Here is a 22597-nt window from a genome sequence, read left to right as displayed (position 1 = left end):
GTTTTCCCTATATGGGGTTCAAAGTCAAATTTCCTTCTCCTCAAGAATGGTTATCAGGTTTCGTAGAGGACCAAATGTCCTCTCATATTGTATTCTATACTGACGGTTCATTATCAAACGGCCGTGCAGGTGCAGGAATTTACTGTCACGAGTTGAACATAGAACATGCTCAACCTCTAGGTAAATATTGTACAGTCTTTCAGGCTGAGCTATATGCTATTATGTATGGAGTGCAAATTGCACTTCAAAAGAAAATTATGTTCAGAACAATCTATTTGTGTTCAGATAGCCAAGCAGCTATCAAATCACTTAGTGCTTCCAGTTCTAGATCAAAACTGGTAATCGCATGCCGGAAAGCAATCGAAGAACTTGCTGAAGGCAATGGATTAAAACCCAAGTAACAATTTTAGCTTTATTATGGTCAGCAAAATATCGTTTGGACTATCGCATTAATCTTCATAAAAAGCTAAAGCGCATTCTATAACATCACCTGGACTCTAATAAAGCCAAAATCAGGCTATTTGGCCCTACCCTTGAAACGTCATCAAGACATATCATTGTTGGTCATCAATGTTGGTCACCAAAGCTTTTAAAAAGCTATTATTAAACATGTTAGAAATTTTTGTTTTTCTTTTGGTTCTGTCAGTTCTCGGAGTTTTTTTTTATTTTTTCCAGCAACCATAATGGTTGATGAATGATGATTGCATTATTCAGATATGATCTGGTTAAATTAATTGCTAAAACACAATGTTTTAACCATATATTGAGCGTCTTTTCTACTGCCAGTCAAGATTTTAGGTAAAATGTATATGAAATAGTATCTTAAAATAAATGCGCCTCGTCAAATCTGATGGTCAATCATGATTGAATTGATGGAAAAAGGCCTGAAAAAATATTTTCCAATGCTTGCATTGTGAATCCATCAACATGGCGTCATTTTGTGCCCTTCGATTTTGCAACCAACATGGCGTGAGTCAATTCATAGTTTTATTATGGTTTAATGATGACCCCAAAAAAAGCTACGATTTGACGTTTCACTCGCAAGCCAACCAATTACACGCTAAGGTTGAGTTCCTCATTTCTGAGTTGTTAATCATTAGTACAGTAAATGAGGACAGACTTTTTGAATGAAAAGGGATTGGTTTTGAATGACCCGTGGAATAAATCATGAGTTGAAGTCAAATTTCGTTGTCTGACGCCATCTTGAAATCCAAGGTGGTGGCATCCGCTCAACTTTTAATGCTTAATGCTTACAAAAAGTCGCATTAAACCAGCACTATACGGGTATTGAATGAAAAGGCTAAGCTAGAAAATGTCGATTTTTTTTTCTTTCCGACGCCATCTTGGAATCCAAGATGGCAGCTTCCACTGAATTTAAAATGCTGTTAGTCAATGAAAATCGCTTGAACACAACTTTTTTTCACGTAATACTACATTAAAACTACTATTTTAAGACAGTTTAGATCATTTTAAATCACTTTTATTATTTTTTCATTATGTTTCTAATGCATTTAGAACTTTTCTTGTTTTGTTTATAGTTTTTGATATTTTTGCCATTTATGTCATTCTGTTATTCCTATCATGCTATTATGTCTAAATTGTATTGGTCTTATTCTAGCGAAAACTATAAGGTTATGTTGTTTCTGTTACCGTCTGATTTAGGCACATGTGCCAAATTCGATGTTGCCAAAATCTAATGTTGCCAAAAACGAACGGGGTCTGTATTGTGGTGGTTTTTGTGGGATTTTCAGTCACTTACAGATTTTCAGAGAAACGCGAAAAGAGATATTTGACTTCCATCATTTAGCCTTAGCACCCAATACAATATATTTGGGAGTTTCATGCTATTTTCATTCATTTACAGTATTTTTAAGTTCAGCTGAAGCCACCATCTTGGATTTCAAGATAGCGCCAGAATGCAAAAATAAACTTTTTATAGCTTATCCCAATTGACAAACACCCATATTTTGGAGGTTTCATGCGATATTCAATGATTTAGAGCATTTTTAAAGTTTATAGAAAGCTGCCATCTTGGATTTCAAGATGGCGTAAGATAGCAATATTCGACTTCTACTCGTTAAGCCCTTTCACCCAATACCAATTTGGGTTTCATGTCATTTTAAGCCATTTACTACATTTTAAAGTTTAGCGGAAGCCGCCATCTTGGATTTCAAGATGGCGTCAGATAGCAAAATTCAACTTCTACCGGTTGATCTCTTTCAACTTATACCCCTATAATATGGGTTTTATGCGATTTTCAGTTATTTACAGTATTTTCAAGTTGAGTGGTAGCCGCCATCTTGGATTTAAGATGGCGACGGGCAACGAAATTTGACTTCTACTCATTAATCACTTTCACCTAATAACCATATTGTGAAGGTTTCACGATATTTTCAGTAATTTTCAGCTTTGAAAATAAAAACGGAAGCCGCCATCATGAATTAATGATGACGTCAAGCAACATTTTTTTCCTACTATTTGGGCCCTTTCACTCAATACTCATATTGTGAAGATATTCATACCACTTTCGGTGATTTAAAGTTTTCAAAGATGTATTTTTTTAATTTTAACTCAAAACCAACACGCATAACTTACCAAAAATTTGTAAAAATGGGAGTTCCAATACAAATATGTGCTATCTAACCTGAGCGTGTACTGTTTTGACATCTTGATCGAGAACTGTCACTAAGTTTTATGGCGGTTTAATAATCATGCACTGAGTGCTATTATAGAACATGCAAAAGAAAGCTTGGAGCAAACTTCTAAGTTTGTGTTTTATTATAGTTTAAACAAAGCATTCATAACTCTTTCAAAATAACTAAAACAGTATGTTTAATAAAAGTTTTATTAGCGTTTTCAAAACCATCTGAAATCATACGGTCGAAAAAAAATGTAAGCATTCTGGATGACCATAATAAAACCATCATAAAACGAGCTGCACAAAAAATGCCATAATTAAACCATTATAAAACTTCCTAATGCTAGTTGGCTTAATCTGTGTTACTTGGAATGTGATCGCTCAGATAAGCTCCCCTTAACTCAGAAACGCATCTATCGATGTATAGTCTTCTCAGTTTGTTGTCATCACGTTCGTTACAGCCGAGGTTTGGTTGCGAAACGGTACGGTCGATAGTCTTATAGTAAACTACCACCGATGCTACGATGTCGTGTTTTTTTTTATTTCTTTTTGGTCAAAGTTTTTTAATTTTATGAAGAGATCAATCACCGTAATTTATGTTTGTACTGAAATTTATCGGCCTTATCAGTGAAAACATAAATCACTGTTACAAATCTCTTCATTAAGTCAAATTTTATATGAAAATTTTTAGCTCTGAAGTTACAATTCCTACACAAATGTGGTTCGTGAGAGAGTTTTGGAAAAATTATTGAAGAAAAATATTGATTTTTTTTTAATCCAACACCGAGAAAAATGCATTTCAAAAACTAAAACTCTATTGAGTTCATTTCAACAGCACCTCGTCTGAAGGAACGGCTGTCGATTTCGATGTTCACGATGCGTACTGCGATGAAGACCAGGATGACAACTCGTCGTTGTCGTCGCTGTTCGGAGCCAAAAGTTGAGCAGCGGCCGAAAGTGTGGATGTTGCCTGAAGATCAATTGTGGGTGATGGTTGTGTAGTGCAGCTCGGAGTGGAAGGCTCACGCTCGGATTCCGTGACAGTGGAAGATTCGGAGGCTTCGCAATGTTGGAGTGGGCACATTTTGCGGATTGAGCAACGGCGGATTTGGTTTCCGTCACACAGCACGTCTGCAATCCTGCCACAAGCAGTCGTCTTCAGGACTCGAGCGATGGGCCATTTCAAAGAAGGCGAGTTGTTGTCTCCGACCAGAACCATGTCACCGACGGCTAGATTCGAGTGTTTACCGGGCCATTTTTGAAGACGCTGTAGAGTGGGCAAGTATTCGACGTACCGTCGATCCCAAAGCGTTTGGGGAACACGCTGTTGTTTGGTCAGCGGGACAGGTGATTGGAGGGTAACGAGGTAAGGTTTGGTTCGGGAAGAGCTAGGATTGGACCACCGATAAGGAAATGGCCTGCAGTTAGGGCCTCGAGGTCTGTGGGATCATCGGAGCGGAGAATTAGCGGCCGGGAGTTGAGGCACGCTTCTATTTGTGTGACCTTAGTGGTCATTTCCTCTTGCGTGTGAAGGACATCAAGAGTCACGCGATGTAGGTGATGTTTTTGACGCAAGCTTCCCACAACCCTTCAAAAGTGGGTGAGCGTGGAGGAATGAAATGGAAAGCGATTCCCATTCGGGCTGTTGTTCTGGCGATCTCGGACTGATGCCGTTGCGACAGGAGGAGAACACGAAGTTCTTCCAGCTGGTTCTTGGCGCCGACGAAATTCGTGGCGTTGTCGCAGTAGATTTCTGGTAGACGTCGTCTCCATGAGCAGAACCGTTTCAGCGCTGCGATGAAAGCGTCGGATGTGAGGCTCATTACCAGTTTGAGATGTGCGGCTTCGGTAACCATGCAAACGAAGACGCAAATATACGATTTAATTGGGCCCTGTTTGCGAGGAGGTTTCAAGTACACTGGGCCCATGAAATCGACTAAGGTACTGGAGAAAGGAAGCGATGGTGTAACGCGTACAGCAGGAAGATGTGCCATAACTGCGGACACAGACGATGCATTGGTGGACTGTATTACAGGCCTTATTTGGACCATCTATTGGCCAGTAACGACGACAAACTGCTGCCAATAGGCAGCAGGGCGCGAGGAAGATTAGATTCGTGATGAAATGCTTCTTCGGGATGAAAAACGGATACTATCGATCGAATGAATTTGGAGCGTTTTTCAGGAGACATCCCACACGAATCAACTGTTCCTTTTGGTCCATGAACGGGCGAAGTTTCGGCAACGGAGACTTCTGCAAAACGGTCGAGCCTTGCCGTAAACGTTTGTGATCTTCAGCGAACTTCTCGAGCTGAACGCATTGCAGAAGCGACAGCTCTTCCGAACGAATCTTGGAAGGTACCAGAAATCCTACGGTGCATGCATGAAGCAATAACTTACAGTTATTCATGAAACGCTTGCAAAGGGCGATGATTCGAAGTAGGCGGTAGTAGCTATAAAAATAGCCCAACGTTTATCGGGTCCAGGACTCTTGGTGAGTGCACGAAGTGGACGAAGCAGCCAATTTGGACCTGTGGTAGAATGGTCCGAATTGGCTGCTTCGTCCACTTCGTGCACTCATGCACTCGTGAGTCCTGGACCCGACAGTTTATTGCCAACGATGGATTCCGGAGTCAAACCACGCGAAATGTGGTCAGCCGGATTGTCTCCAGTAGGCACATGCAGCCACGTAGCGGTCTTAGTTAGCTGCTGAATCTGCGAAACCCGATTGGCGACGAAGGAATTTCAATTAGATGGATCGCGCGAAATCCAGTGCAGTGTGATTGTAGAATCCGACCACAGAAACCAGGGACATTGGAGTTGAAAGCTATCCAGCAGTTGATTCTGTAGAATGGCCAAACAAAGACTAGCACACAACCCCAGAAGTGCGAATGTAGGTCTACGCTTCTCTGTTGGAGCAACCCTGGATTTTGCTGTCATCAGGCGGACAGTGACATTACCCGATGCGGATATCGAACGAAGGTAGATGCAGGCACCATATAAAGGCAGCGAAGCGTCAGCAAACCCATGAAGCTCTAAAGTGGCTAGCTTCTCCGTCAACACGAAGCGAGGAATCGAAAGCTGCGGCAAAATCGGGAGCTGCGATGATATCTCCATCCACTGGTCGGAAAAACTTGTGGAAACCAGATCATCCCAGCTTAACTGCATATCCCAAAGAAGCTGGATCAGCATTTTCGCACGAACAATCACCGGACCAACTAACCCAAGCGGATCGAACAAGCTGCAGATATGCGACAGGATATTTCGCTTGGTCGAAGGGACGTCTGGCCATTCAGGAACTTCTAACAAAAGCTCATCGGAGGTAAGCTTCCAAAATAAGCCGAGTGCTTTGATTGGAGACGAACGATCAAGTTCCAAAACGGAGGCCTGTTCTCGAAGTTCTGCTGGAAACTGCTCAACTACTTTTGCAACGTTGGATGCATATTTCCAGAGAGGAAAACCACCGGAATTCAGCGTCAGAGACGTTTCTCGTATAGAAATACTGTTTATGCTTATGAACTTTTGAAAAGCACCCCACTTTTGTCAATTAAAACAATCTCAATAGCATACAGATTTGGAAACTTAATGGCGGTCCCTCTAAACAGAAAATCTTTTTGCCTACTTGTAATTTCTTTGAAAAAAATGTGCAAAATGTAGGTTTCTCGTTTCTCAAGATTTTCGAACCAAGATTATTGTTGCGGATTGAGACGACATTTATTTATTCACGTTTTTTCTGATCAATAGATCACGGTCATGATAGAACATTGTTTTGATTCTCCTTTTTGCTTTGGTTTCGAAAGTGACAAATGAATAGTTTATATAATCTCGAGTCACATTTTAAAAAAAGCCATTCATTTACCACCGTACAGCTATACCATTTTGTTATCTTGTGATTCGGGATTTCATAATGTAGATATGTTGAATCCTTTGGATCAGGATATCATGTCAACAATTCTGGAAGGAGGGGGCCGGGTTATGAAATCCGGTTATGAATATTTAAGCATCGGTATTTAATAACTGACATTAAATATGTTCACCCTCCTCGATTATGAGGGCACATGCCAACCAAGGCCGGGGTTTGTGGACCCAATTTAACTTTCGCCTTCTCACAAAAAAAAAATCTCCACCACAATATCGATTAAAAGTTTACCATGAAACCACACTCTAACTAGGTACTATCATGCGTTTCGCAACATTCATTTGAAGCTTAGAATTTTTATTTTTGATGAGGGTTTCAGCTACTGATACCTCTAGTTGGATTAAATTCCTTCCAACTTACCAACATCCTGGAGAAAAATGGGCGTAAGCGATCCGTAAAAACACTTCCAGCGGAAAACTCCAAAATTTCAATCCCACCCAGGTAATCCAACAACTTTTTATCCAAACAGCTTGCACACTTTTCTTCAATCTTTCCTCTTGCACAATAAACACTAAAATCACTTTTCATCCGAAAAAACTACACTTCCAAAAAGACCGTGCCATGTCCAGCAACCGAACATTGCCAGCGACGGCCATATTTTTGTATGAAAATGTGTGTTCCCCTGAGCTGGAAAACTGATCCCCTACGCAGCCTACAAGAAAAATCCCGACGACCGACGACGTGTTTTGACGTGTGTTCTGCGACTGGTCCTGGCGAAGGGTATGATATAACTCGTCGCCGTCGCCTTTGTGGTGGCAAGGATCCTGGTCTGGTCGGATATCCTCCAGCGACACGGATTTGTGCGAATGCGATGGCCTTTCCACCAGAGCAAGACGGAACTTCACTGTTTACGTCCTAGGGCGCAGAATCCGTTCCGGCCATACGGCTGTTCGTGATGTTTTGCGAATGTTTTGATAATGCCACCGTCTTAGAGAAGGATTCTCCAGAGGAAATTTGTCGACTGTTGTCGATTGTTTGGAATGCATTGATGAGTCTAGGGGCCGCTTCTGCCCCTTCTTGGAGGGTGCGCCGGAAGGCCGGAAGAAGAAGGTGCGGCCGTGAATGTGTTTTTAACCAGCAGAGAGACAGGAAGTCCTTCCATCCGTTATGCCGGCATTTGGTTGTTTGGATCGAAACAGTTGATGGTGGGTGCACAGTAAAAACTAGTAGTGGAACATTCTCTAATATGGCCCATCTAAGCGAACCGCGAATTTTCCGCGTAAGCCATGCTTATTAAGATTTGAAGAATAGTACCTTCTTTGAAGAAAACTATTCGTGGGAAAATGCAAATATTTTTTTACCGTAAAGCGTAGTGAAATGATTCAAACATCAAGCAATCAACACATATTTGTTTCTTTTTTTCTCCGTTTATCCGTCGGTATCGACATTGGACTCTGTTATAGTATGTTGACGCAGAAATATGTAAATAAGTGAAGCATTTGACGCCGATTTGCTCAATATGTAAATAAGTGAAGCATTTGACGCCGAATTGCTCAATATGTATCGACATTCTCTTTTGATGTTACCGATTTTGCTTTCCAGCCACACCCACTTTGAGAACGAGCAAGAAGATGTGTTGGAAAACTGTGGGCCCATGTTTAGAAAAATATTGTGTATCTTCTTAACACATTTGTCGTTATGGGACCCATCCCAAGTAACACAGATTATGCCAACTAGCATTAGGAAGTTTTATTATGGTTTAATTATGGCATTTTTTTGTGCAGCTCGTTTTATGGCGGTTTTATTATGGTCATGCAGAATGCTTATAATTTTTTTTCGACCATATGTTTTCAAATGGTTTTGAAAACGCTAATAAAATTTTTATTAAACATGCTGTTTTAGTTATTTTGAAAGAGTTATGAATGCTCTTTTTAAACTATAATAAAACACAAACCTAGAAGTTTGCTCCAAGCTTTCTTTTGCATGTTCTATAATAGCACTCAGTGCATGATTATTAAACCGCCATAAAACTTAGTGACAGTTCTCGATCAAGATGTCAAAACAAGACACGCTCAGATTAGATAGCACATATTTGAATTGGAACTCCCATTTTTACACATTTTTGGTAAGTTATGCGTGTTGGTTTTGAGTTAAAATTAAAAAAATACATCTTTGAAAATTTGAAATCACCGAAAGTGATATGAATATCTTTACAATATGAGTATTGAGTGAAAGAGCCCAAATAGTAGGAAAAAAATTGTTGCTTGATGCCATCATTAATTCAAGATGGCGGCTTCCGCTTTTATTTTCAAAGCTGTAAATTACTGAAAATATCGTGAAACCTTCACAATATGGTTATTAGTTGAAAGTAATAAACGAGTAGAAGTCAAATTTCGTTGCCCGTCGCCATCTTAAATCCAAGATGGCGGCTACCACTCAACTTGAAAATACTGTAAATGACTGAAAATCGCATAAAACCTATACAGTAGTTTTTCGATTTTATCACGCTTTATTCACCGTGATAATGGTAAAACCGTGAATTTTGGCGAAACTTGAAACTAAAATAGAAAAACGGCATATGATTTTTAAATGATTACCAAAAACAACGTGATAAAATCGAAACAATATCCGTGATAAAATGGAGCGTGAGTTGAGCGAGTATTGGAAAATAGAGCAGTGATAAAATCGAAAAACTACTGTACTGTAAGTTGAAAGAACTGTAAGTTGAAAGAAATCAACCGGTAGAAGTTGAATTTCGCTATCTGACGCCATCTTGAAATCCAAGATGGCGGCTTCCGCTAAACTTTAAAATGTAGTGAATGACTTAAAATGACATGCAACCCAGGAGGTAGTGGGTGGAAGGGCTTAACGAGTAGAAGTCGAATATTGCTATCTTACACCATCTTGAAATCCAAGATGGCAGCTTTCTATAAACTTTAAAAATGCTCTAAATCATTGAATATCGCATGAAACCTCCAAAATATGGGTGTTTGTCAATTGGGATAGGTTATAAAAAGTTTATTTTTGCATTCTGACGCTATCTTGAAATCCAGGATGGTGGCTTCAGCGAACTTAAAAATACTGTAAATGAATGAAAATAGCATGAAACTCCCAAATATATTGTATTGGGTGCTAAGGCTAAATGATAGAAGTCAAATATCTCTATTCGCGTTTCTCTGAAAATCTGTAAGTGACTGAAAATCCCACAAAAACCACCACAATACAGACCCTGTTCGTTTTTGGCAACATTCGATTTTGGCAACATCGAATTTGGCACATGTGCCTAAATCAGACAGTTAACAGAAACAACATAGCCTTATAGTTTTCGTTAGAATAAGGCCAATACAATTTAAACATAATAGCATGATGGGATAAATAGAATTACAAAAATGGCAAAAAAACAAAAACTATAAACAAAACAAGAAAAGTGCTAAATGCATTAGAAACATAATGAAAAAATAATAAAAGTGATTTAAAATGATCTAAATTGTCTTAAAATAGTAGTTTTAATGTAGTATTACGTGAAAAAAAGTTGTGTTCAAGCGATTTTTATTGATTAACAGTATTTTAAATTCAGTGGAAGCTGCCATCTTGGATTTCAAGATGGCGTCGGAAAGAAAAAAAAATCGACTTCTAGTTTAGCCCTTTCACCCAATACCCGTATAGTGGTGGTTTAATGCGACCTTTTGTCAGCATTAAGCATTAAAAGTTGAGCGGATGCCGCCTTCTTGGATTTCAAGATGGCGTCTGATAGTGAAATTCAACTTCTACTCGTTTAGCCCTTTCACCCGATACCCATTTTGTTGGAGTTTTATGCGATTTCAAGTCATTTACACCATTTTAAAGTTCAGCGGAAGCCGCCATCTTGGATTTCAAGATGGCGTCAGACAACGAAGTTTGACTTCAACTCATGATTTATTCCACGGGTCCTCATTTACTGTACTAATGATTAACAACTCAGAAATGAGGTACTCAACCTTAGCGTGTAATTGGTTGGCTTGCGAAAGAAACGTCAAATCGTAGCTTTTTTAAAGGTCATCATTAAACCATAATAAAACTATGAATTGACTCACGCCATGTTGGTTGCAAAATCGAAGGACACAAAATGACGCCATGTTGATGGATTCACAATGCAAGCATTGGAAAATATTTTTTCACGCCTTTTTCCATCAATTCCATCATGGTTGACCATCAGATTTGACGAGGCGCATTTATTTTAAGATACTTTTTCATATACATTTTACCTAAAATCTTGACTGGCAGTAGAAAAGACGCTCAATATATGGTTAAAACATTGTTTTTTTTAGCTATTAATTTTAACAGATCATATCTGAATAATGCAATCATCATTCATCAACCATTATGGTTGCTGGAAAAAATAAAAAAAAACTCCGAGAACTGACAGAACCGAAAAAAACAAAAATTTCTAACATGTTTAATAATAGCTTTTTAAAAGCATTGGTGACCAACATTGATGACCAACAATTATACGTCTTGGTGACGTTTCTAGGGTAGGGCCAAATAGCCTGATTTTGGCTTTATTAGAGTCCAGGTGATGTTATAGAATGCGCTTTAGCTTTTCATGAAGATTAATGTGATAGTCCAAACGATATTTTGCTGACCATAATAAAGCTTAAATTGTTAATTGGGATATTCGGGTGACGGGTGTATTTCCTGGGAGGCCCCGTCACATCAAAAAATTGTGACGCTCCCTTACTCAAACTAGTCGCTCAGTTTAGTCACACATTCCAAATCTGTTCTCCATCTTTTCTTAATCGCTCCGAGAATTTCTTTGGGCCCGGCTAGTAAAACTACCAAAATAAGCGTGACGAAGAACGTGTTAAATAACGAATGCGATCCAGCAAATTCAGTGATCGAGTATGGCAGTATCTGTTTCCAATCAGCTGCCAAAACACACCTGATTAAACTCGAGCGTATTTAATATTGTGGTCTCCGTATGCCCTGAGCCTTAAAAGATCGACTTTATTTACTATCACTTCGGATTCTGATCAGGTAAAAGGTCATGAACCCATTGGGGATCGTAAATTTTGAAAAGCTACTTGAGCAAAATCTTCAGATCAGATTTATGTCTTTAAACCAAGTCTTCATGTCAATGCAAGTCAATCCTTCTTCGTACTCTAGAACTCGTGGTTTTATCCCAGACTACGACAACTCTTCTGTCCAGTTTGATTTGTTCCAAATTTTCTAAAATCAGTCATCAAATATCTGGTGAATAAACATCAAAGCAAATGGTGGAGATGGAGGGTGCTGTAGTACACTGCTCCTCCTCCTCTTCTTAAATTGCATGCATTCCAAGATCCGAGTTTTAATTCTGAAATATCTGAAACTAGCTAACCCGGTGTGCTTTGCTACACCTTTTAAACATATGTCCTACATAAAATTTTCTTTTTTTTATAATTCTTTATTTGAAACGGCTCATACGATTATGTTTTAAGGAGCCAAACTCGTTTTTGTTTTTACAATCGTTTTCTTAGCTTAGGACCTTTTTTTTAAAAAAAAAAGAAGATAGAAAGGGAAATGTGAAAATAAAAAAGAATTATAGACGAAGATCGATAGCTTTTAGAAAATAGTAGATTTCAAAATAAAATTTTCTTATAAATATTTAAATCTTGATTGCTTAGTTTGCATTATTTTAAATCAAATTACAATATAAATCAGAAGCAATCGCTTTAGAATGAGAAATGCAGCTGGAGTTTCGAACTTCAATACAAAGAAGAGTTGAACTAATTTTCTGAAACTAGATATCTTAATTTAAATTTCCAATCTGTTTCGTCATAAGTTCTTTAATTAATTAAATGATGTAAATTCTCTACCTTCTCCCCTTTCTTTTGCGGGAAGGGCTAACAATCTCTTACCATAGAAGCATTTTGAGTATCTGAAAAAAGGTTCATGCCACATTTGGCTCCATTTGTTTGATAAGGAGTGTATTCGAAAAAAAAATGCCACACTTTGTTTTGTAAATAACTTTTGAATGCATGGATGGAAATTGATGAAATTCTCAGCGAAGCTACTTAGTAAGGTAAAGTTTACATATACAAATTTTTATAATGTTCTACCAAGTGAGTGTGAAGATAGCGTCCAATGAAGAAGTTTTATGACTTTAATTTTTGGGCAACACGCGTGCCATCTATAATTCATACTATGAAGCACCCTTATTTCAAATCAAGGCTGTTTTTGATAACGTTTTCTGTGTCCTGAAGCATGATCTTCCAAATAACTCAAAACATTGAATTTGGTCGTAGTTATGACAAATCTAGCCGATTGTCTTTCTCTGTTACAAAAACAACATATATGACAATTTTATAACTCCACCACAAATTTTGCCTAATAGCACGATTCTAGATCCGACTTAATAAGATTACTTTGTGGGACCTATTGAAGTGATTTGCAGAGAAAACGGTCGCATTTGGAGGCAGTTTTGTTAAGATATTTAGCCATTCATCGCGTCAATCATTATGAAACACTGAGTGATATGCAGTTTCCACAGATCGTTAGCCTCCTCAAGTACTAGTCATTAAATTCTTCATTTTTTTCTCCTTGGTTATATCCGGAAAATATAGGCGAGACTTGACAACGAAATTTTTTTGGTTGGAAACCTGCCAGTTGACCGTTCCATTACACAAGTTTTCAAAATATCGACCAACAAACAGTCCAGATATTTTGCGCACTATTTGACCACCGTATTTTGTTTATTTTACCGGCGGGAAGCTTTCCTACCTTGTAGAAATGAAGTCAGACCTATTTATCAGTCGGCTAGAAGAACCAGTCAGAGAAATTTAACTTTTTTTAACACTTCCTCCATCCATAGTCTCAGATTGAGCTTGAATAACCCTTCCACATTCCACTCACTTCATGGTATCTGTTGAGGCGTGGTAATCGAGCAGCGAGCGAGGCATCGAGATTCGACACGGCGCAGTACGCGAAGGCGCGCGTGGCGCGTGAATTATTTCAACCCATTGAAATTATTGTTATGCAAGCAGCGAATTGTTTGGCGGAAGAAAGGACGCTTTCTTCACCAGCAAAAAGAAAGCTTGGCTTGGATTTTGGATCGCCATTCTCCATCACTTCTGATTGTTCCAGCGCGACGACTAGACGGCCAGGCCGAACAGTGTCTCAAAATTATATTTGTCTAATTGTTAAGTGTTTAGAAATAAATTATAAGTCTAGTTATTAAAGTTCGTAAAAGTCTTTAAAGTCTAAATAAAAGTGTGTTAATTTTGGACCCTAGAAAGAGCAGCAAAAGTGAACATGAAAACTTACCCGAAAATTTGGGAGCTAGTGTTCGCATCATTTAATGTCTGGGAATCACCCACTGCAATCCTGAGCCCTCGACAGTATCAATAATCTTAACTTTTATTCAAACTTTAATTCACTATTGAATCCACTAAGACTTCTTGAACAATTTACCATTTTAATTTTGTTAAAATATTTGATTTTCAGCCGTTTTGGGTCTCCAACCGGTACTTTTCTGGATTTTTCTCGATACCGCCGAAATCCGGCAGAAATCCTTTCATATCAAACTCAATCCCTTTCGTTAATAAGTTTTAAGCTGTACAACAAATTTATATGGAACCCGTTCCTTTCCTACCCTCTACACAATGCAGAGCGTAAGGGTCTATAACAATCGTGGAAACATATCTCGTGCTAAAATACCTTTCCATGTTAAACTTGAATCCATTTGCTGGCTTTGTCAACATAAAATGAGAGCGTATGCTAACAAAATTTTATTGGGCCATCCTCCCCTCTTCCTATGTTCCTGCTCACTGGAAGAAGGGTGGTGTCTCAAATAATCAAAGAATCACATAAAAATAGTTTTCCATGTCAAATTTTGTCCATTTGTTAGATGAATTATACAAAAAATTGAAATGAAGCCCTTCTACTCCCTTCCGATATCGTGAATCCTATGCTTCTACTGCAAGAAAATAATGGTTTATAATAATTTTAGAAATATTTCTCGTATTGAAATACCATAACTTTCAAAATTTGGTTTCATTTGCTTGGTTAGCTGTGTTCAGGATCGCCCCTGATGGCAGGATCGATAGCATCAGACCTTTCTTCCTTCGATAAATAACCGCACACATTCTTTCAAACAACATTACAAAAAGTGGACTGTATTTTACCGAACTTCAAACAACTTAGACTAATTACAATTATATCGACATCTGACACAAACTATGGTCCCTTTTGGACCTCTGACTTTGGCCATTCTGGCCTCTGACTTGCCGCTCAGGCCTCTGACTATGGCCCGCAGGCCTCCGATTTTGTTACCGTCTCCACTGATGGTTGGTTGGAAAAAGAGGCCGAGCCTTGGGCTGACTTTGGCTGGACCCTTCGGAAAACCCTCTTCGTTGCCGAGGAAAAACCGATGATTTTGGCGCGCTTTATCGCCGTTAATGCGCGCAGCATCGCCATGTTATTACTGGGCCCTTTTGACTCTACAGTGCGGCCCATGATGATTTGTTCGTTCCAGAACATGCCGCCCGCCTTGAAAGGCGACGGAACGTACGCATTTCGAAATTGTCGACGGTTTGGACCCTTTGCTGTTGGTGTACTTTGGCCTTGTACCGCATTGAACCTGGTCGCACCGATGACTACGACCCCGTGTGCTCGTTGTATGATGGCCGCCCGCCGTTGACCCACATTGACCTCGGAGTTTGGATGCCGACTCTTGCCACTTTTGCAACCTGTCTGGTTGTCTGCCTTCGTCCAGTTGTAGTTCTGGTAGGTGCCTAAGTGCTTGGGAACGGAAAAATCACTTTTCTTGTTTGTTGGTGACATTTCAAAATACTTAGCTTTAATTCGGGGCGCTGATCTGATGCCCGTGACCAGGATCACCGCTCTGATTCCGATCCATTTGCTGACTTGCTTCAGACTGTTGATACTGAGCTGAATGTTCTAATTCCAATCTTTCTGACCACCAATATCAGACATGAGCGGAACATACCAGTTCCCAAGCTCTTCCGACACATACCCAAAATTTAAAAAACTGACATACAAATAACATAAAAGCTGACTCAAACAAATATTTCATTCCGACTCATTTCTGACAGGTTTTCTGAATGGATTGCTGACTGGGTAGCTTAATGGATTTCCGACAAAATACCAAATATTCTCTGACAAAATCAGACTCCAAAAAAAACTGACACATGTCCAAGTGACTTCTGACCAAAGTCAAACCGTATCATCACTGACTCATACTCCGCTAGCTTCATTCCGATTGATTGATTGTGTGTGTGAGTGTATGTGTGATGCAGAGTTGCGTTAGAGAGTCCTGGTACTTAATCCAGGATGATTCTTGATGAGAAACCGCCAAATGCTAGTCCTGATCCCGTCGATCAGACTATCCGAAAACCGAAATCCAACGCAACTCTGAAGTGTACCGAATGATATAACCGACTGATACCGAATAATTGAATCCCTTGGATTCCCGATAACTCCTGATGGCGGAGTGACTGCACAAAAAACTTCCGGAAGTAATTTGTGTGTTCGGAGGGGCGCTGGAAAGCCCTGGTATAGCCATGCCCGATTGCAGCAGAAATGACACAGCAAAGAAATAAAACCGTCACATAAATGTCCTGATCCCGCGATCAGGTTAACCGAAAAACGAATTCCAACGCCTACTCCGACCATTTGCGAATGTAAATACCGATTGATGACCAAATGATTGATTTTCCGAATCAAATTATTACCGAATGGAACCCCGTTTGGTTCCCTTTATGATTTTTCCCCCAATGATGCCCAGTGTAAATTGTAAGTGTATTACAAAGTGAATATCTGAATGATTTGCTGACCGATTTCCAAATGACTGACTGTGTCTCCGAATGATTTTCAGAACGATTTGAACCCAACTGGTTCCTGAAAAATCTGAATGGCTTGCCGACTGATACCCAATATGAATCCATTTGACTCACAAAAAACTGAATGATTTTCTGACATTTTCGAGGTGAACCTGATCCGCTGTGCTCAGGCTCCTCTATACTGAATGGTGTTCTGATAGTCTGAATGGTTTGCTGACTTATTCGAGGCGCACCTGATTTACTGTGTTCAGGCCCCTCTATACTGAATGATTTTCTGACCGTTTACTGACTTGAACCCAACCGTTTTCCGAAAATTATGAATGACTGTCTGATTGTTGAATTAGCGTATAAGCGTTCTGAATGATTTTCTGAATGAGCGAATAGACGTAAGGGAAGGAAAAGTAAAAAAAATATATCCAAAAATGTTGCTCTTGTGTAATTTAGGCGAACCTGGCTCACGCCCCTTTAAACTTAGACATAACCGACACATTATTCAGCTGGGAGATAGAATGGATGTACATTTACTCGTTACACGATACAATAGAAATAGCCTTGAAATTACATGAAACAAAGGTACGTCCAAAAGCTGAATGAACTCTCAATTCCAAGTGTGATGAAGGAAGAGACGGAGTTTGTTTTGGGAGAAATTTCGTTTTCACGTAACACAACTGTTCTTTTAATATCCACGACAAGGATTCCAATAGTAGGAAGATGTACTCGGAGGAGACCTGGATATTAAACCACACAAGATTTACTGAGCAGGATCCTGTTCAAATCATGAACCATTTATCCCATGAATATGAATGCTTTTCGTTTAGCTGAAACCAATTTTTGACTGCAAGCAGTGTTATCGCGAATGATAAAGTGGCATAATCTTAGATTAGAAGAATATTGCATTATGCACTTTTTGTATCCGAAAAAAAAACATATCTGATTTGTTTCCTCCAATAAAATGCTGGAGTTCTGATAAAGTTACAGAAGTTCGCTGGAATATCTTATGAAGAACTTCGAATTTAACTAATGTAGGATGTTTTGCGTGGTGAAATGCATAAAATTCAAAGATACTACAAGGCTTTACCTGATTTCATTCCCAGTGCTCGTTTTTCTAGCAATCACGATGATATTTCCGCGCAATGCTAGCCCAGATCAATGACTGTTTCGGAACATGTTGGTATTTTCGTATCTTTTTGATCCGGCTGATTAATGCTGCACGAGTTAAAGTGGCTATAATCCAATCATCTGTCCAAAGTGAAAAAATGACTGACACTTGCAGGGGAGAATCTATCGTCCATACACGGTACACCAAACAACCTTTGGACCAATAATAACAACTCGCGTTTCACCATCCGAAATCACTGAAAGCACACCGTTTTTTCATCGTTCTTTCTTACCATTTCATTTTTGTTATTGACATTTCTCTGCAATATCGTTTTCCATTCTGTTCCATCATTTTATAGTATTCAAAGATGGATTCTGTAAATCTGTGGTGAAGCGTTCAAAGATTGTGGATGTTTCAAGACAAGAATCCTTATGAATCTTATTTAAATGATATTTTTCTGGACAATAAAACGAATTCATCTAGTTTAGAGTATCCAATAACCTCTGCGAGCACGTGTAATACACTTTTTCTTGAATTATCATTTTTGATGAAACTGAATTGAAATACTTTCAGCAGTTGCTTAACACTTTAGAACAACTTTGATGAACCATGGTTTACAAATTATAGCACATTGTGGTAGATTTCAAAATGTCATTTCTTTTTATTATTTTATTTTGTTTTACTCTTGGAATCCGATAGGATTAGTGATGTTGTGGGTACCGATCTTGTTATTTTCCTTTAAACGAATTTTGTCTGACTAACATGAAGCGAAACAAATTGATTCAAGGAGCGAATGTGAAGGTAGGCGAGATGATTCGGAGAATTATCATTTAACGACGATGAATGATGATGGATATGGTGGACACGAACTTTATTTGGTGGATGATTGACGCGGAAAAGTAGACACGAATTTTATTCCACTATTGGGATTTGATATGCTCTCGTGCTCGTACATACTCTCATCAGTTTTGGTAAGGCTTTCATAGCCAAAATCGAATTCGTTGGACTGAAAACTACTCTTTTGAAAACAACCGCTCGATGAAGTTCATAACATTGCTCTCACACTTTCTCTTTCACACTTTCATACATACCATACCGTGCGTACTTACTGATGCTACCCGCTGATTTATGATCTGGCTCGATAGGACCATGTTCAGGATCGCCCCTGATGGCAGGATCGATAGCATCAGACCTTTCTTCCTTCGATAAATAACCGCACACATTCTTTCAAACAACATTACAAAAAGTGGACTGTATTTTACCGAACTTCAAACAACTTAGACTAATTACAATTATATCGACATCTGACACAAACTATGGTCCCTTTTGGACCTCTGACTTTGGCCATTCTGGCCTCTGACTTGCCGCTCAGGCCTCTGACTATGGCCCGCAGGCCTCCGATTTTGTTACCGTCTCCACTGATGGTTGGTTGGAAAAAGAGGCTGAGCCTTGGGCTGACTTTGGCTGGACCCTTCGGAAAACCCTCTTCGTTGCCGAGGAAAAACCGATGATTTTGGCGCGCTTTATCGCCGTTAATGCGCGCAGCATCGCCATGTTATTACTGGGCCCTTTTGACTCTACAGTGCGGCCCATGATGATTTGTTCGTTCCAGAACAAGCTGGTTATGCAAAAACATGTAAGAGAGTTACATTTACCCTTTCCATCTTTCCAGTGGATGGAAAGGTGAGTAATCATATTCAAAGAAATATTTCTTTCACTCAAATGATGATACATCAAAGACCGAAAAAGCCAAATTCAAATTTCTATATATCATCCACGGTCGAAAACATAAACCTTACCTCAAATGAATGAAAATTTTTGATGCAAACTATTAATTAATTATAAAAAAAATAGTGCCCCCATTACTGCACAATACATAGGCACACCGGAGCCAATACAAATGAGGCTCCTTTCCTATCAAAAACTAACCGAAATAAATGTCTAAACAAGAAAATTGGTTCCTTGCGCGAGAGGAAAATGAAACTTTTAATAGTTTTCAAAAACTATACTTCTTCAATTTGAGCTAATTTTCAATTCCTTAAGTTCGATTTTTTGAATAAATTTTATTTTGTGGTATCTTGATATTAGAATGATTTTTCTCAATTGAAATCGTTTAGAAAATGTCGTTATCTTTAACATAGAAAAAGAATAGGGTTACTGGATGCAGTTCTTCCAAACAAATTAAGACTCTTCATTTTCTTTCTTTTTTAATCATTTATAACATGAATGATTTACAAAACTAAAGCATATGAATTTGAGAAAATAATGTTGTCTTTATTATCAATGTTTCTTCTGTTACTTTGTAATTTTATGAAACAAAATCGAAAATTGGATTTCGTAAACATACCATGTTTAAAAAATATAAGAAAATAAGGCTGCCTATGGAAACCCTACGCCTCTGAAGTTCCTACTGGAAAATTGATCAGTCGTTTGAGAAATGTTTTTGTGATATAAATTTCTAAACATTGAAGTGAATAAAAGAGCCGTCATTTTTTTTTACATTAAGAAGGTCCAATATCTTTCAATTGATTAAACATCATGGAAAATTCTAAAAATTGTAGAATATTACAAATCACACGATTTCGTGCAAATAAAGTCCACCTCAAAATTTACTATCTAGCAAATGAAAAGGATATCACGATTTAATATTTGCCTCATTAAACTTCTCAACCATTTGAAAACAGCATGGATACTGGTTTCGAGACTACAAAAATTATAATACCGAAGATTTATTCAATCATGTTTCTAATTTTTCGTGGAATTTCTTTTATAGCATCAATAATTCCGAAATGTTGGTAAAATTTTCAATGATTTCATAGTTTACCTACATGAAACTTATTTTCCCTTAAAATTCCGAAAATTTAGAGAGAATTCCTGGTTCAATAATGAAATCCAATTAGCTATTATCAATAGAACTTAGCTTTTCACTCCTGGAAGAGATCAAAAACCGTTGAAAATAGAAATGTTTATAAAACACTGCGAAATAAAGTTACAAGCTTGATTCATAAAGCTAAACTCAACCGCGATAAAAAAAACTGTTTGAAATAAACCAATCATCAAAAAAATTTCGGAACAATATTAAAAGACTTGGACTTAGTAAACGGCAGGTTGACAACCACACTATAAACTACTCTGCTTCAGAGATCAATGAGTACTTCTCCTCGAATTTTACGCAAAGAAATTGTGCCGAAATTATAATTCCTTAGAAGCACGGAAGGTTACCAGTTCAGAAACATTGAAATCTACGTAATCGTGAATGCTGTTTCTTCTATAAAATCAGATGCCAATGGTCTTGACAACATTCCTCTAAAGATGATTCGTTTAGTTCTTCCTCAAATATTACCCGTTCTTTCACACATATTTAATTCGAGAATCTCAATATCCATATTTCCATATCAGTGGAAAAAGGTTAAAGGTATTTCTATAGCTAAGAAACCTAATAATAACGAAATAACAAACTTTCGACCAATTAACATTTTATCATCTGTTTCAAAAATATTTGACAAACTTATTAAACTCCAAATTACTGAATATGTTAATACTAATAATTTGCTCACCATTTTCAATCAGTTCCTCTGGTGTTCCTCAGGGATTAATATTAGACAAATGAAATGACATATATTGCATAGTGAAGGCAATGCATTTTATGCCATCAACAAAAAAAAATTATTTAAAATATTTTAGTTTACAACCATTTTTTTTATTTTGTCATCTTCCTAAAATTAAAAAGAAAATGAAAAAGTTGAAGCAGATAAAAAAACTGGATACCATATGCACGTTTTAATTTAGACGTAGGCGGGCCCATTAGTGACAATTTTTTTCAAAAACCTCTACAAGATCCTCCGATTAACATAGGACCGCGCATGAACTGATGCTTTGTTATTCAACTCCTATGCACATCTCGCCTGGAGTCAGAATTTACAACTACGTCAAATTGATTTATTTAACAATATTTTTGAGCAAAGTTTTTGAAAAGATGTTTGTCTTTAAACAGAGATGCAAAATTTTAGAGGCAATGCTACATTTCTAGGACTTCGTTAACTGAAATGCATTTTCAACAAAGAATCAACAAAGAAAAATCTTTTCGGAAGCTAAGATTGCACAGATTGATAATTGATTTTTGTTCTATAAAATGATTGATTCGTAGCTAAAAGTAGTGTTGAAAAAGAAAATGAAATAGAACAAATAAAAAAAAAATATGAATTCAGGAAGCTCATTAACTTAAACTGGAGGTTGATTCTTTCGAATTTTACGTTCAATTGTTTTTGGACTGGATTCTTTGCAAAAAACCTAAATAAAAGAAAACTTATTATTTTATAATTGTGTCACCACCCATGCTATATTAAGTCAAATATGCAGAGAACAGCTGTAATATGTGAATTACATCATTGTTTCGTGTTCAGACACTCAAATAGTCTATTGCCTAATTGGATGAAACTTGAAAAAGTAGAAAAAAAACGTTTCAAAATGCATTTTAAATTTTTTTGCCGAAAGCTGAAAACCGGTCATTGTAGGGGCATAATGAGGACCCCCATAGGGCAGAATAAGCACAATTAATCAGGACACGATGAGCGTTTTCTGCCGTATAATCTAGCAACGAATTTGACTCAATGAAATAAACTGAATTATAGAACTACAGCTTGACTTGTTTCATCTGACGATTTGGCCTATTGGTAGGGTGTCGGAGAGGTAATCAGTAGACTCGAGCCCGATTCCTGGTCAAGGTGATTTTTTTTATACATCATTCATGATCGATGCATTTTGTACTAAACGGTGAGGCGTAGATTCATCAAACAAAGCAATAACAAAATAATCTAGGTCTGTTTGTAGAATTCAAAGAATTTACACATGCTTATACATTATGTTTCTGGTGTTTTGTTTGACGGATGTTTCTACCAGCCGTATAATGTAACAATAAAAAAAATACAATCATGAATTGTATGTGATGATGTGATGTGATGACCCCCTCGAACAGGAATCGAACTCGAGACTACTGATTACCTTTACGACAGCTTACCAATAGGCCAAATCAACAGATAAAACAAGTCAAGCTGTAGCACTATTATTCAGTTGACTTCATCGAGTTGAATTCGTTTCTATATTATACGGCAGAAAACGCTCATCTTGCCTTGATTAATAGTGCTCTGTTCGCCCCTGGTCAACATATTTAAGTATAAACGTGTT

At 38.0% G+C, this 22597-nt stretch overlaps 2 protein-coding genes across 3 annotated transcripts in view; both read right to left on the bottom strand.

Moving 5' to 3' along the window:
- LOC129744346 (uncharacterized) overlaps nucleotides 1-7307 on the bottom strand; it is a 45812-nt gene extending 38505 nt beyond the window's left edge. For both annotated transcript variants that reach the window (XM_055736823.1, XM_055736824.1), the window contains exon 1: nucleotides 6917-7307. The gene's annotated coding sequence lies outside the window, so the exon portion shown is untranslated. The remainder of the gene's footprint in view (nucleotides 1-6916) is intronic.
- On the bottom strand, nucleotides 3510-4632 carry LOC129742231 (uncharacterized). Its single transcript, XM_055734103.1, has 2 exons — nucleotides 4187-4632; nucleotides 3510-4077 (listed from the first exon to the last, which is right to left on the bottom strand). Exons 1-2 carry the CDS (start codon nucleotides 4630-4632, stop codon nucleotides 3510-3512), a joined length of 1014 nt encoding a protein of 337 aa, XP_055590078.1.
- Nucleotides 7308-22597: the final 15290 nt, after the last annotated feature.

This window comes from Uranotaenia lowii, chromosome 2, assembly GCF_029784155.1.
Source record: "Uranotaenia lowii strain MFRU-FL chromosome 2, ASM2978415v1, whole genome shotgun sequence".
Classification (NCBI taxonomy): domain Eukaryota; kingdom Metazoa; phylum Arthropoda; class Insecta; order Diptera; family Culicidae; genus Uranotaenia; species Uranotaenia lowii.
This window is presented reverse-complemented; position numbering and strand designations above follow the sequence as displayed.